The sequence below is a fragment of the Notamacropus eugenii genome, chromosome 5 (genome assembly GCF_028372415.1).
Source record: "Notamacropus eugenii isolate mMacEug1 chromosome 5, mMacEug1.pri_v2, whole genome shotgun sequence".
NCBI classification, from domain to species: Eukaryota; Metazoa; Chordata; class Mammalia; order Diprotodontia; family Macropodidae; genus Notamacropus; species Notamacropus eugenii.
Genome location: NC_092876.1, coordinates 415,472,498 through 415,488,426, shown reverse-complemented (window position 1 = coordinate 415,488,426; position 15,929 = coordinate 415,472,498). Strand labels below are relative to the sequence as shown.

Below are 15,929 nucleotides of genomic sequence, written 5' to 3'. Positions count from 1 at the left end.
ACTGAGGTGGGGCTTGCTGGGACACCTCCCATCCTGTACTAGTCCCCTTCAGCTACAGCAAGAGGGACCTTTCCTGTTAATCCTCCTAGTCTCCCAAGCTAAAAGACTGCTGTACCCCATCTTTCTGTTGGCTCCACTATTCTCTTTTCTTGGGGCAATGTTTTCTGGGTTTTTCAGTCTATAAAAGAGGGTGAGAGGGGCTTACTGCCTATTATACCATCTTGGCTCCTGGAAGTTTAAACTTTCTCCATTAGTTTGTAAATTCTCTTAGGAACTTTTCTTTACCTTTTTTTTTTTGTATTCCTAGTGTTTAGCAGTGCCTGGCACATAAGAGGTGCTTAATAAATGTTTATTGATTGACATCCTATTACCAGCTTGCTGATCTTTCTATTTAATGACACTACAGGGTATTTCATCATCTGAATATAGAATGCTATTCATAGATTCCAATTTACATCCAGTTTGGATGTAGCAGACAGTTGCATAGCTTTTTTTTTTCTTAAAAGAAAAATTCTTATGGAACTGGAGCTATGAGGTATTCTAGAAGAAGCAGGCTTGGATGGGTTACACAAAATGAGGGTTCCATTTCATTCCTCATAATCTATAAGTCAACACAGATGAGGAAAAAATCATTTGTAGAAATTCTTAAGAATCACAAGGGGAAAAAAATTTAGAATTTTTTCCCCAAATGTTTATTTTAATGTTAAATAAAAACACATCAACTAATTATTTTGGCATACATTTCTCATTTTAAGAAATAAAACAATTGATTAAGTCATGGTAAAAAAAAAAACACAACCCACCACATATATACATATACACCAAGCAGATCACATAGTGTCTTTAAATATCTTATTACGTTGCAGTCTGCAGAACACTGTCAAGAAAATCTGCAAAATTCACAGAGACTTTTCTATTAGCCAAACAGTTTCAAAAAGGTTCTATAGCAATAGGGAAGAAAATACCATGAAAATAAAGTGCTCATCATTGCTTAGAACAGGAAACAAACAACAACAAAAAACATTTCTGTAGCCTTTGATCTAGACATTACAACAAATTATTTTTAAATGGGTAAATCACTACTTTGTTTAGATTGCTTTGCTACCTTTGTAAAAATGAAGGCCAGCAAAGGCGCTGTCCTGGGGGAAGGGAGGGAACAGAAATGGCTGGCTTCTCTCTTTTCTGTCCCACTCTAAGGACTGATTCACAACCCAGCATGAGACTTTGGTGTTTTCTCTGCTGCAAGGCACCCGGTCAATCAGCAAGAGTTAACTCCAGCAGCTTCCCCTCACAGGGAAGCTCTGTGGAGCAGCAGCAAGCTCAAGTAACATGAATACTCAGCACTGTATACTAATTAGAGGTAAATTAGGGAATGATGGAGATAATAAAACACTCTCTTTTACCTATCTTTTTTCCCTGCCACCAATTAATCTGATCACTCTTTGGCTTCAAAATTTTTATTACTTTTGTTTAATACCACAGGTTGCAAAAAAACCAAAATTATAGAGACATCCTGTGTTGAGAAAAAGGGATGGAAACTTAAAGTAATAAGATGTAGGCAGCAATTTCTTTTTAAAAATCAAGAAAGCTTTTTTTGCCAGCTGGTTTATTTCTTGCACATTACCTGCTACTAAAACTTAGTAGTCACCTTTCCATCTCTTAACACTATGAGGGCTGCCCATGATGCCTCTCTTTAAAAACAAACTGGTGCTAATGTTAGCTTTACTTACATATCAGGAAAGGAAACACAGATCAACAACACAAAAACGTAGTACAAAATATAAAAAATAAGTAGTGTATATACGTTTTCTGTCTATATACATACAGTATTTGCTATGGGCTTTAAGTTTTTTAAAACTGATCAAAAAAGACCTAATTTAATTTATCCAAGAACAAAAAAATAAAGAGATTTATACACCTTAAGGTTGTACTGTTTTTTTTTAAAAGAATTCTCTCCAAGATAAGTTTTGTTCAGAAAAAGTTAAATTCCTTTCCAAAAAGTTTTTCATACTGTTTTCCTTATGCTTTTGTCAGTATAATTATAACCTCAGGTTATTGCACATTTTCCCCAAAATAAGTTGTTCTATTTGAACCCTGATAATGAAATACATAAAAACTCAATTAGCAGCAAAACTAAAATGCGGAGCACTAAGAAATATCTCTCAGGCATATTAAAAAATAACCTCCATGAGTTTTTAAGTGAGAGAAACAGAAACCCTATGTATTATCCCTCAAGTATCCTGAAGCTCACTTGCCCCTCAAAGAAATGCTTTAAAACCCAATTCTGAGAAGAATTCATTAAACTTCTTATCTTTAAAATAAGAAAAAAAAAACCCTCCAACTTAGATCCCGATCTTAGAGGATATAATAATTCCAGTAACTGGAAGATTAAGCACTGTTACACTGTTAAAACTTTTAAAAAATATGAAGCAGAAGATTCACAGTTTTCACCTAAAGCATACACGTTTCAGGGAGTGAAGAACTGTTAACAACAAAGAAGAAAAATTCCTATATAAGCAAACACATATACACACAAATGGCAATGCTTGTATCAATGCATCAACCATTGCATGCCACTGTTTTTAAGAGGTAATAATTTTCACAAACCCATGATGAATATTGTGAACAAGAGAAATTGGTTCTTTTTTTTTGAATGACCTTCTCCCTTCTATGTCGACACTACCAGCAGCCTTAGACATTTCGCATAACAGCAGAGCAGCATTGTCTGACAAGTACCACTCATTCTTTTGACCCCAGCTTATCCACCTTTCCTCCCTTCCCCATCAACTCATTAAATATTCTTCCTTGCATTATTTCTTCTGCAAAACATTTTCAGTCCTTCTATACATTCAGTGCAAGAAAAAAAATTTAAAGCGAAAACACGATGTATTGCTTTTATCATTTCTATAAAGTTATTGGCTGAGTCTGAAATCTTCACATACTTTAAAATTATTGCTTCAAAGAATCAGTCATCCCATGCAATTGGACAATAGGAGTCCCTTAGGGAGGGAAAAAACAATAAATAACAGAGGTCTCTCATTGAACCAGGACAAATTTCCTCAGCTGGGTAGAGGTAAGGTCTTCCATTTCACAGTCACCCTGCTGCAAAACTGCTGGATCACAGCTTGGAGACCAGATGGCAAAATTAGGCTGTTGGGAGAAAGAAGCAGTGACTGGAGAGGTGTTGCTATTGATATACAAGTGAGAATCTAGGAGCTGGGTTGCTGAAGACACCGGTGAGACACTGGTCTTGAAGAGGTGAGGGTGCGTTACAGAATTCCCCTTTAGTAGCTCTGAAGACAGAAGAGAATTGGGCGTTTGATAGGTTTCATCACAAGTAGAAATGACATATTGTGCTGAGGGCAGCTGTGGAGCCTGAGGACAGCTCAGAGGGACTGATGTGCTATGCTGTAACTGCAACAATCTAAACAGGGGTAGAAAGGAGAGACAAGGGAAGAAGGAAAATCACTTAATGGTATTTCCTTGAAGTTTTCCCTCAATGCTTCAACCATAGCTTAAAGACACAAGTTTTCATTTTGTAATTTTTAAAAAAACATTTAAAGAAATTTTCCTTGTGAAGTTGGGGCTCATTAGTTCCGAACATGCAGTACTGTGATTGACTAACAAGAGTTATTTTTGACATTTACATTCTTCTGAAATTTTTATGCTCTTACAGAAACTCATGAGATGCCACCAAACATGGTGATTTTGATCTATTTGGCAGTTGGTGGCAGAGTTGATAGAGCAATGCGCCTGGAGTCAGGAAGACTGTGTGACCCTAGGCAAACTTCTGTTTGCCTCAGTTTCCCAGAATACAAAATGAAAATGATAATACTACCCAAGGTTGTTTTGAGGACCAAATGAGAAGTCTGCTTCTGGCTTAGCACAGTACTTGGCACATAGTAGCTGCTATAATGCTTATTTCCTTCCTCTTCTCTACTAGCTTTTTCCCCTCATCTCATTTTATAGATTTGTTTGTCTCTATCTGTATACTGCCAACTTTATACAGACTATAGGTCCCAAATCATAAACTCATTTCCCTTGGGGGGAAGGAAGTTGTGTTTCAGAATTATATAAAACAGAGGAATACAGGAGAGAATGGAGCAAGAAGTAAGTTTTTTACAAACTTCAACATATGATTCCCCCTAGGAAATGTGTCTCTGATTTGCTATCTTACCTTTGCTGTTGAAGAACCTCCTCTAGCAGGTTCCCACCTTCTCCGCTTTTTCCTCCACTACTATATAGGCAAGTGTTCGGCTGATAGTGTTGAGGAGAGCTCAGACATCCTCTTGGTGTTCGACCCGATGAAGCCTGACATACTTGTCGAGCCAGCCCATTAATTTTATTTAGTCCTAGAAATCCTTTTGTTCTAGTATTTTTCCGGAGTTGCTGTCGAAAAGCTTTCAAGCCTAGGGAGGAATAAAATAAAGACATTTTATTATCTTTTGCTTGTAAGTGCAATATTGTTGTTGGTGTTCAAGATACTTTAGGCAGTTCTTAAACTAAGGGGAAAAGGCCAAGAAGGGGCAGAAATTGTTTGATGCTTAGTACCCTTTGATGACATGCACTGTCCCCACACCTTTTCCCAAATTAATGAAAGCTCTAACATTTAGCAAAGATTTGGATTCTGGCTACAAATCTGGCCCTACTTGAGGCTGGAAGGAGCTTAACAACCACTAAACATGCATTTAAAAGAACATTCATATCAATAAGAAATAAACGCAAGAGGCATGTGGTGAGCAATACCAAAAAGGCAGGAAGAGGAATTTAGGAATGCAGAGTCCTGCAACAGCTAGCAAAGAAACAAATATATACCTGATTTCTTATTTTAGAGTATCAGGGTTTTGTTATAACATCTAACCACCCAAAGGGTTGGATTTTGTATTCAGTACGAAAATCAAAATAGATTGAGGTACTCTAGTAAGCATTCACTGTGCCATGGAATGAGTTCTAGATTATATTAAGTGCATTTCAATTTCAGAACTATGGGAATGAGGGGAACTGGAGAGGTCAATGTCAATGACTAGAACTACCGTTGAGCATATTCTTACTGCTTTTATTGCTTTAAGAACCTACATAAGTCCATCTGGCTCTTCTTTGTCTCAAGTTCCTAATCTAGGGAATTGTTATAGTAATAAATGAATGAGAAAATATGTGTAAAGAAGTTTTCTAAGCAAACAGCAAAATCTCAAAGTCTTTCACTTACTTGGGAGAGCTTACCTTGAGTGAGTGAGGTATCTGAAGCTCTCCTTCCTTCTTGAAAACTGACAGGTAACAGAGCAGCTCCTCCTAGACATCCCTCTATCTTCAGGCCTGGGGTATCAGACTGTGCCACAAGGAAAGGAGAGGTCATTTTGACAGTAGTAGAGTTAGCCATCGGCCCTTGGTCATTGAGGCAGCTACTCAGGCCTTCTGACCCATCGCTGGAAGAGGAGATGAGGCAGCTGTCTGAACTGGTTCCCTCTGCTGGGCTGGCACAAGAAGAAATGACAATACCTAGAGGACAAGGAGAAATCACTGTAAAGGGTACGTTGAGTTGGTTGAAGCTTTCCAAAACAGCATTCAATATATTCTGAGGACTTAAGACTGCTTGGTAATACAAAGAGGGCAATTCCTGCACTGTCAACTGCAAAACCATGTTCTAGTTCATTTTCTGGAGAGCAGGAGTGAGAAAGAGATAACTGAGAACAAGAGAAGAGTGTTTCATGGCTATGGAATACGAACAAGTAACCTTCAAAGTTTCCTGTCTTTTGTACAAAAGTATTCCCAAGTGTTGACATCTTCAACTTTTTTCTTACTAAGCCAGTCATGGTTATCCCTATTGGTTGCTTTTAATCTAAACCATATAGGCTATTCTCAGTCTCTACTGGTCACCCCAAGGCCAAGACATCTTTCCTGAAGCTGCTGACTAAGGTGTGAAACCATGACAGCAAGGTTATGCAGTACAAGGAAGGGCGTGAGGCGCAGAAAAGGTAAGGGCACAAGTATTTATATAGCACTTACTATGTGCACTATGCATTAACTGACTACGTTTCACTTAATGTGACTCATATGCTCTTCCTCTTCTGTCCCCTTAGTGGACTTAAAAAAAAAAAAGTTATACACTAAAACCAAATGAAAGGTTAAATGGAGAAAAAAATGAAGTTCTCTTTTATTCTCTCTACCACTGATGTAAAAAATAAAATTACTTCAGTCATCCTGGAGCCTCCTTAATTTCTAATATTCCTTTTTCTGAAGAAAAAAAGGGCTTTTTTTGCTTCTAGGCTGACTCACATGGAGGGGTGCGCTGGTAGAAATGAGTGGTGACCTCAGCAAGGGTATGTCTCCTGCTGGTGTTGCTAGGGAGGTGAATGGGGTTCTGAGCCTTCATTTCCTCTTCAAAGTCTTTATCCTGTCTAACTTCCTCACTAATGGTGGTTTCCAGCAGGCTGTTGGGAGAGATGGAGCAGTTTCGGAACAGACCACTGAAGTTGGGCTCCATGGAGAAGAATAGTGGCTGTAAAAAATTAAACATATAAAAGTCATTCAAAGTCAAGTCTTATTAAGTATTAGTCACCAGAATTAACAAAAGGATATAATTATCTTTTCTAAACCCATTTATGGTTTTTAACTTTTGGAGACAAACAAAGGCACAAGCTACCTCACACAAACATGACTTGTGAGAACTCACTTGTAGTGGGTTGTTCAAATCAAAATCCATTTCTTCCTGTAACATTGACTGAGTTAAATTTTGAGGCTGCTGGTACAGCAAAGAAGATCTGAGAGCATCACTAGTGAGGCATTCTTGAGGCATCTACAGGTCAGACCAAAAGGAAAACACTATTAGGAAAGGACTCAAACAGAACAATGAGAATCAGAGAAACACAGAAATGATACTTCTTTCCCACCAACATTTATTACTGGGATTTCCCCATTTATAACTAGAACAGACTTAAATTCTACCTGACACGTAGGGAGTCTAAGAAGAATTGGTCAATTTGATAATAATTTCAAACAAGCTACCAGGGTAGACATCCCGTAAAACAGGAGAACTCTAGAGTGGTATATCTTGGGGAGAACTTAAACTCACAACTTTTGTCATGCTCAGAGCCATACCAGCCAGAGAAGTGAAACTATGTTAGGAAAGCAGTGATGAAGAGGAGAATGCTATACAACCACTAAGCAGAAGGAAAAAGATTAAGTCTTCCTTAATATATTGAGTCTTAACTGATCATCCAGGTTTGTGGTCTAGAACAAAAGTTCTAGGCCCTTTGATTTGAAGGATTATATGAATGAAGACAAAAAGAAATAACTTGGAGGAGAAAACATCTTTTAAAAAAAGCTTTCTATATTCTCACCTCAAAATTGCTGAAGTCAGAGCTCCTAGACCTTTGCAGCCTTCCAAGCCCTGAGCAGTTAGATGGCTGAGTGTTCCGATACTCCTTGAGCCGCTCCAGGAGGAGGTAATAGATAGCAGCAAAGTGGTTGTAACTACTATTTTGCAATGACTAGAAAAAGAATAAAGAAACTTGATATAGCTACATCAATACTAGAATTTTAAAAAAGTAACAAGTTTGCAAAACTGAGGAGAAATGTGACTTGTATTTCTTAATCAAGTCGGTTGAACGTTCCTTTTGAGACTATTCATTGGGGTTATTCCTGGTAACTAAGAATATGTTTTAGAGGAGGGGACTAGCTTACCCTTAAATGAGCACAGCCAGCATTTTAACTTGACCCATGCACTTCTGTTTTTACTAATAAGGCTGGCTCACTCAAAAAGAATGTGTTGTGTACATTTAATTAGTCACCAGTCAAGCATGAAAAGGGCGCTGGAACAAAAAGTAGGCCAGGAGAGGAAGCTCACCTCCACTGTTCTCTGCCTGTTGATGCCAAGCGTCTGCATAATCCCTAACACCTGTTCATTGTAATCTCCCAGGTTAGAGCTGTAGTTCTGAATGGAAAAGGACAGAGGTGGATTCTGCTGAAAGGAAGGGTCTGCTAGCATCCACTTGTGGTGCTTTATCTGGGCAATGGTTATTCGTTTGGTAGGGTCCACCACCAGCATACGGCGGATTAATGTTTCACAATCTGATGTTGGAAAAAAAGAGAAAAGACAGGCAAACTGTGATAAAAAGAGCTATGTCAACCAATAAGTGATCTGTGTCCTACTCACACAAAGAACAACTATTAAACAGAGGGATCAGTGTAGCAGTCTAGAAACCCTTTAAATTCCAACTAGACATGAAAAAAAAATCTCATTTTGCTATCTCTGGCCAGCACTTATAGGCAAGAATCTACATATAGAATGGATTCTCAGCACTCTTTAGAGTTTTTATAATCCTTTAGGATTATAACCATGTTTACCTATTCTCAAGCTTTGTTTTTGCACTTGGCAAACTTAGCCTTCACCAACACCCTAGGTCCACCTGCCCTGTCAAATGTGTCATGCTTTTGAAGAGAGGACTATGCCCCTTAACTGTCCTTGACTCTACATTTCAAGTAACCTTTGGAAATTAAAAAAAATTCTTTTTAAAGAAACTTGAATCTGGAAAATGTCAGATCAGGTTTTATTATGAATTCCTAATTCTTTGTATTTAAGTTAGATTATAGAGGTTCACAGAGACTACAAAATGGGGAAATTGAGCTAAATGAACTCTAATGTCCCTTCCAACTCTAACTCTATAAATTTTATATGACTTAGCCCAACACCTTTATTTTACAGATAAGCAATGCCCTTCCCATTTCCCATCTCTCAAAAAGTCTGGTTTTCTATTACTTTAAGAGATCCACAATGCCCAAGATCACATCTTATAAGAATGGGCACTAAAAAACACTTTTTGATTTTTATTTGCCTTTGCTGTTTTCTAGTAAGCACAAGCATTCTCTATATACAAATACATGGTTTCATGGACTCAAATACAGATCAAAAAGACAACCAAGTAGGTATTTCAGGAACAAATTTCACCTTCAAAATAATTAACTATCACAAGATTTCAAAGAGTTCTTAGATCTTTAAAGATCTTACATACCTTGGGACATGTAGAAAGGAATACGGAATCGGCCCTCCAACACTCTTTGTCTTAAAGTTGGTAAATTGGGCCCATCAAAAGGAAGAGAGCCACAGACAAGGACATATAACACAACACCAAGGCTCTGTTAACAAAAAAGTAACAATACAACACTCTGATCAGTGAATGTCACACTATGCACAGAACCTAACAATATGGCAATACTGGATTACATACATGTGCGCATACATGTGCATGCACACACAAACACACACGCATGCGTGCGCACGCGCACACACACACACACACACACACACACTTACCCAAATGTCAAGATGGGGCCCTTCATACTCCTTCCCTTCAAAAACTTCCGGGGCAGCATATGGAGGACTTCCACACCATGTAGATAAGGGTTCTCCTGACTTATAGAAATTCCCAAATCCAAAATCTGTGAGAAAAAGAGAGAGAAAAAAATAGGATTAGTTTAAGGCTGAAATGTCAGAGGATACACATTCTTAGGAAAAGCCCCCACAGTACTTAGGAACAAGTATCATATAAATTATATTACAATGTTATTATTTGTATCACATTTTTTCAACTACACATGCTATTTATTCAAGCTTTTATAATATTAAAAAACATTTAACTCTTCTTACCTGCTAGCTTGATATTCATGCTGGCATCTAAAAGAAGGTTTTCTGTTTTGAGATCCCTATGAACTATATGATGGCTATGGCAATATTCCACTGCTGAAAGAATCTGCCAGAATTTCTTCCTTGCTTCATTTTCACTCAGATGTCCATTGGAGGTTAAATAATCTAGAGATCAATAAACAAGGTTAAATAATATACAGATGGAAATTTCTTTGAGTTCTTAGTAATGACTGGTCATAAGAAGTGCTCCCACAAATCTGTTATCTTGAATAGTGCAAATCTTATTTAACTATGTGTAATCGCAAAACTGGCCAACAGAAGTCCCAATCCTTTGGGCATGCCCATGTGGGGCTGGGAGTCCCGTTGGCCAGCCTCTTCTTCTTCCCTTTCCCCTACAAAAATTTGGTACAAGTTAGAATCTCTTCTTTCCCTACCAAAAGTAACCAATCAGAAAAAGAAACTCACCAAACATTTCTCCATTTTTTGCAAATTCAGTGACAATGTAAAGCATATCCTTTGTTTCCATAACCTAAGAAATATAAAGCAAGAGATCAGTGAGCAAAACTTGCAATAGTACAATCTACGGTGAATTCATTTCTGAAAACAAAGCATGTTTAATCATCTTATACAAAAACAACAGAAGCAGGCCCACGATTAGGAGATTCTTGTCAATGAAAAGATGTTTGCTGCTGTGTACTGTATTTCTTTTTTTTTTTTACCAAGAATTGAAGTTTGCCTATATGCTGAGTTATTTTTACTCTTAAATTTTCTAGAAAATAGGTCAACATTTAGGCTTCTTTCAGTCATTTTATATATTTTCTAAGAAGATGTCATGTATTCTGCACAGAATCACACATTACTTTTGGCCATTCAAAGTACAGGTTGCTGCAATTCATGATTTTCTTCTCTGAAGCTGAAGCTGTTATGACCTAGACCTGACTCAGGCCACTCCCAATAGATTGGGTTCAATAGTGGAACAAATGAGATACCTGTAGGTCATTCAAGGGTTAACAAAAGGAGATATATTAGCAATAGCAAGACACAGGGTCTGAGGGTACCTCAAGTTGATTCAGTTGAGTGAAGCTCCCTTGCCTGAGCTGTCTAGTTTTCTATCAGAGTGGGCCTAGTACCATTTATTTATGGCTGTTTTCAGTTTCAGTTGTCTATACTCAGGCCACCAGGGAGTGAAGACAACAGCCTGAACCTTTATTGACCTGGGCCAACCATGTCTTAAGGATGACAAATATCTTTTAAGGAAAAACTGGCCTAACTTACATAGGGATACGGGTTAGAATATTGCTCCTACCACAGAAACCTAGCAGGTAACAGATGATCTAGGTTGATATTTACAGCCTAAACAAACTAAATTATGGCTATCCAATACTCCATCCCCATTTGCTTTGCTGACATAATAAACTAAGTCTTTGCCAACAATAGCTTACTGTTTGTGCAAGTTCGATGTGCGTCAATGGCAATAGCAAATGTCAATAATACATCTGTGTCTCCATTTATTGATCTGGAATTGGTTTTTTCCTTTTAAAATTTAGAGGCATCTTTATGCCAGGAGATGTGATTACAAAATAAGCTTTTAAAAAAAGATTAAAAAATGGTGGCTTTGAAAAACACAAAACATAAACACGTATTATTGTTACTGTAGGAGGAAAGGAGATGGAAAAAAGAATAGAACTTTTGTTTTAAAAAAAGAGAACCACAATGAAGATCTCGCTTTAAAAAAAAATCTAGTGAGAAAATTATTCTTCTGCATAAAGCAGTAAATGTAAAGAAATTAAAATCTTGAGAAACAAACCAACAGCCTAAAAATTTATACATATTCAAAAAAAAGATCAAGGAAATGATGCTTTTGTCTTCTCAGTTTATTCATTTAAGGAGAGTGAAGTAAAATAAATAAGCAATAAGAGAAAAAAATACATCAAGTTCAAGAATACTAAAGGGAAAGAGTGAGGCATTTCTGAAATGTTCTGGGAAAAGTGCCAGCTGGTGTTGAAATCAGAATAACAACAACAAAAAGTCACTGTTATGTCATGGAGCTCTATTTCCAATTTCTGAGTCTCAACCAACAGGTAGAGAGAACACAGTTAAGAACAAGGAAAGAAAATTCACTGTAGAAAAATCTATCATCTAGACTCTTTATTGCATTAAATGCACTAGTTCAATACGATAAACTTGGATAAAAGGGCAGAGAAAAAATAAAGTAAAATCAAAGCATAATATCTATCCTCTTTCCAATCCAATGTTTACAAATATCATGGCCCAACAACTGGGACAACATAAGTTACAATGTATCCTGGAAACACTAGTAACACAAATTTAATCAACTTCTGTGACAACAGAAATACCAGGAGTGACTCCATGAATTTAAGAAGGCTACTTTTTAAAAAGTTTCACAGCAATCTTATTAATGTTCTACCACTGCTATTCTTTTTTTTTAAAGTAGCCTAAACATCTTCCACTGTTATGGAAAACTAAACATCTTCCACTACTTCCAATAGTTATGTTTTTTTGTGTAGGAAGATATGAATATCCTGTACAGATGAACAAACATTGCTTTTTCATCTTCTCCAGTCTATGGGGTATTACATAAGGTAGTTAAGAGAAACACACAAATTAAATCAAATATAAAGAATCTCTTGCTGACCAAGGATTGATATAATTTTTTTAAGAAACATTCTTTATTGCAAGGATAATTAGAAATTGATTTTTTTTTGTTCTAATGAATATTTATTATTCTGAGTCAACATTTAGGTCTTATTTTAACCAAAAATTGAATAAAATGAAACAACAGATAAAGACATAAAATTCTGAGACATTCTTATCCTGGATATAGTTTAAAATTTACTGCTCTTGGTTAAAGTATTTTCAACTATCATGTGGGAAATTTCTTAAAAGGGGAAGACAAATGTTTGCATGGTATCTATGGAAAGGTAAGTTAAAGAAAATGCATTTGTTTTCAAAATTAAAGCAGCAAATTCATCATAATTTACCAAGATAAGTTTCTAGTTTCGTTCTGCATTGTCTGTGATATAGGTAACCGTCTATATAGGACATTCAAATTTGCCTTTCTACATGCACTAAAGAATTAGTGCGGTCTAATAGCTAGAAAGCTGGCCTCAAAGCCAGGAAAACTTGACTTTTTAAAGTCCTATCTTTAACAAATAACAAATAAGTTTCCTGTCTATGTTTTAACCTTCAAAAGTAAAGTAGTTTTCTAATATCACATCTTCACCCTCATTAATGTGGAAGCATAAAATGGTGGGTAAATTTGTGCTTTGATACAAGTGTAGAATAGTTTTATCTTAGAAGACAACAAATAGATTTTACTTTATGTCATAAACTGTCATATGTTTAGGTCATAAATAGCTGCATAATTTTACAGAGAAATATTATGTCTACTTTTATTCAGTTTAAAGCGAGTGACCTCCTTACTGTCAATAAGAGCAGTATTTATTTGTAGAAACAAGCAACTGACAAGCATTCCTTTCCTTTAAGGGAGTGAAAAAGAAAATATTAATCTATACATAAAAATCCCTATGGCTGCATACGGACTTAGTTTTAAAATGTAATAGTGTTGTGGTCCTCTGGTTTGATGCCTCTGCTTCAAGGGATTTAAGAACTCTTTGCAAGGTAAGATCACTGGCAACTAAAACCATAGCATGCAATTCCATCTGCTAACACACATGCTGTTCAAATTGATTTCTCACCTGATAAAGCTTAATAATATGAGGATGGTTTAAGAGTTTCATTATCTGAACCTCGCGATAAATTTTCTCCAAGTTGCTTGAATCTAATCTTGCTTTATCTATAATTTTTATTGCAACCTGTAAATTTGGGAAAAGAAGAAAAAAATGTTACTTTGCACATAAAATCCCTGATGGACTACTGCACAATTTACATAATTCAGTTTTTGCGAGCTGAATTCTAAATCAATACTATACTGAGTAATTCATGGTAAGAGAGAAGAAATAGAAAATAATTTTCTAAATGCCTTAAAATGTCACAGGTATAAAGTCTTTTGTTTAACATTTACAGTCATTTAAATCTGGCCCCCTCCTGTCTTTCCTGTCTTCTAACACTTTTCTGCCCCAACATAGTTTTCAGGTCAGTGACGTTGGCCTCCTTGAAGTTCCTCACACAAGATACATCATATCGAGTCTCCAGGCATTTTCACTCATGCCTGGAATTCTCTCCCTCCTCAGCTTTCCTGACTTGATTCAAGTCCGAGCTAAAAATTCCATCTTTTAAAGGAAGTCTTTCCCAAACTCCTTTTTATAGCTTCCCTCTGTTATATATTCTTCACACATAATTGTTTGCATGTTGTCTCGCTAGCTCCTTGAGAGCAGGAACAACATGGGTTTTTTTGTGTTGTTTTTTTCTATTCTTTGTATCACCAGCACAGAGTCTATCATACAGAAAGCACCTAAATTCTTGTTCACTGACTGATAAATAAAATATCTTCAAGGCATTTAAACAAACCAAAGTAAATGACTTGGCAATAAATACTAATTGGTACACTTGAAAGAAAATTTCAAACTTAATATTGCATGCATGTTATAATTTGTGCCCCCCAAAAAGGACAAGTACTAGCTACATACTTGACCTCAGTTTCCTTGTCAGTAAAAATAAGCATAATATTTACAGTATTTACAACACCTACCACACAGATTACTGTGAAGAACATGCAAAGCCTTTTCCCTGTGTCCTTGACTATTGTGAAAGGGAAGAGGAAGAATTTCTTGGAAAGGAGATTAAATGTGTTAGTACATATGAAATGATTGCAGAAATCTTACACCTACCTGGGTTTTGGTGACTCTATGCCTGGCTAGTTTTACCACAGCAAAATTTCCTTTTCCCAAGGTTCTTTCAATATCATAAAATCCAACTCTGAGGGGCCTTTGCTGTGTCTGACTTGAAGTGGGGACTGAGGTAAATTCTGACATGATCACCATGGCTTCCACTGTGATTAGGGATATTTAGAGAACCTTCTTACAATTTTCTTCTGTTATAACCTGCACCTACATGAAGAAAAAGATGAGATAAGAGGTGGATCCAGCACCTATCTATCAATGAAATTTCAACTCTGTTATCTAGGTCTCCCAATTTACACACATTTTAAGCTTCAGAACCTGGGTTTTAAATGTTCTCTTTTCACAGATAAATTTCTAGATTCCTTTAACAAAAGACACGAATCTTTCCCAAATAACAGCATCCTCTAAGGTTTGTGTTCCCCGCAGAGAAATACAATGTTTCAAACTCTGTTGCTTTGCTCAAAAAAAAAAAATCCTAGGAACATTTCAATGTATGAAACCAGCATCCCGATTCATCCCCGCCCCTCGGCCACCCTCTCCCCCAAGCCCAAGGTGTTTCAGAGTAAGTGGAGATGCTCGGCACTTAACAACAATGAGGAATTGAGGAATCCCAACCTTTAACCGGCACTTCCACATTCCTGGAAGCCCGAAGCCACCCAGGGACAAAAAAAAAATCCCCACTGTACTCAGTCCCCCCCAGCCCGTCCCACCGCACCCCACCCAAGTCAGTTATCAAACTGCAGCCCAATCGCTCCGGTGGGGGTCTCGGCCACGGAAGGGCACGTGTGTCCGTGCGCGTGTGCGTGCACAGAGTTCGGGCTGCAGGCATGCAGACGAGTTAGCATGCAGCCCGAGGGACACGTACACGCTCACACATCTGGCCGAGGGAAACCCCGGACCATTACTCACCAAACAAAAGGAGTTCCCAGCACTGCATGCACCCCCCACGATCCCGGAGCACCCCAGGAGAGGATGCCACCAACTTGAACAGCTCGGAGCCGAGCTCCCCCGCCCCGCGGCCGGGGCTGGTCCCCGAGTTCTGCCTGGGCCGTCCCCGGACCTCGGGAGCCCCTCCGACCCCAAGCCGGCTCACCTCGGCCCCTCCTCCTCCTCTTCCTCCAGGGTCTCCCGGGAATTGGCGGCCCCTCGCACCAGGAGGGGCGAGACTGCAGAGAGCCCACCCCGCTGTCCGGGGGGAAGCTGAGGGGGGCGAGGCGGCCGGGAAGGGCACACCTCCAGTCTGCGGCGGGCGGACGGGCGAGGAAAGCGGCCGGCCGGCCCGGGTCCAGAGAGGTCTCGGCGGGGCGCCTGTGGGCGCCGGCCCGGAGGCTCGGGCGCGGGGGGTGGCGGCCGAGGAGGGTGTTAGCCGGGCCGCGCTCGAGGTCGCCGAGCATGGGGCGGCCGCTCCTGCCGTGCGGGCTGCGGCCGCTGCCAGTCCGCACTGAAACTCCGGCCCGACTGGGCTC

The 15,929-nt window shown here is 38.5% G+C and overlaps 1 protein-coding gene across 2 annotated transcripts; it reads right to left on the bottom strand.

Moving 5' to 3' along the window:
• Window positions 1–642: 642 nt before the first annotated feature.
• On the bottom strand, window positions 643–15,693 carry SIK1 (salt inducible kinase 1). 2 transcript variants are annotated; one of them, XM_072614835.1, is made up of 14 exons: window positions 15,557–15,693; window positions 14,452–14,670; window positions 13,360–13,476; window positions 10,106–10,169; window positions 9,644–9,805; window positions 9,311–9,435; window positions 9,009–9,132; window positions 7,844–8,067; window positions 7,338–7,487; window positions 6,671–6,793; window positions 6,274–6,496; window positions 5,221–5,496; window positions 4,178–4,409; window positions 643–3,424 (listed from the first exon to the last, which is right to left on the bottom strand). In XM_072614835.1, the coding sequence occupies exons 2-14, from the start codon at window positions 14,602–14,604 to the stop codon at window positions 3,037–3,039; spliced, it is 2,361 nt and encodes a 786-aa protein (XP_072470936.1). In that variant the 5' UTR covers window positions 14,605–14,670; window positions 15,557–15,693; the 3' UTR covers window positions 643–3,036. The 2 variants fall into 2 exon arrangements, with proteins under 2 accessions (XP_072470936.1, XP_072470938.1); XM_072614837.1 differs by lacking the exon at window positions 15,557–15,693 and adding an exon at window positions 15,373–15,453.
• Window positions 15,694–15,929: the final 236 nt, after the last annotated feature.

Coding starts and splice junctions, on each gene's coding strand:
- SIK1 (XM_072614835.1), bottom strand. CDS start 14,604: ATGGTGATCATGTCAGAATTTACCTCAGTCCCCACTTCAAGTCAGACA. Junction 6,497..6,670: donor ATTTGAACAACCCACTACAA/GTGAGTTCTCAC, acceptor AATTTTTTACAG/CCACTATTCTTCTCCATGGA. Junction 3,425..4,177: donor GAGGTTCTTCAACAGCAAAG/GTAAGATAGCAA, acceptor ACCCCTGTTTAG/ATTGTTGCAGTTACAGCATA.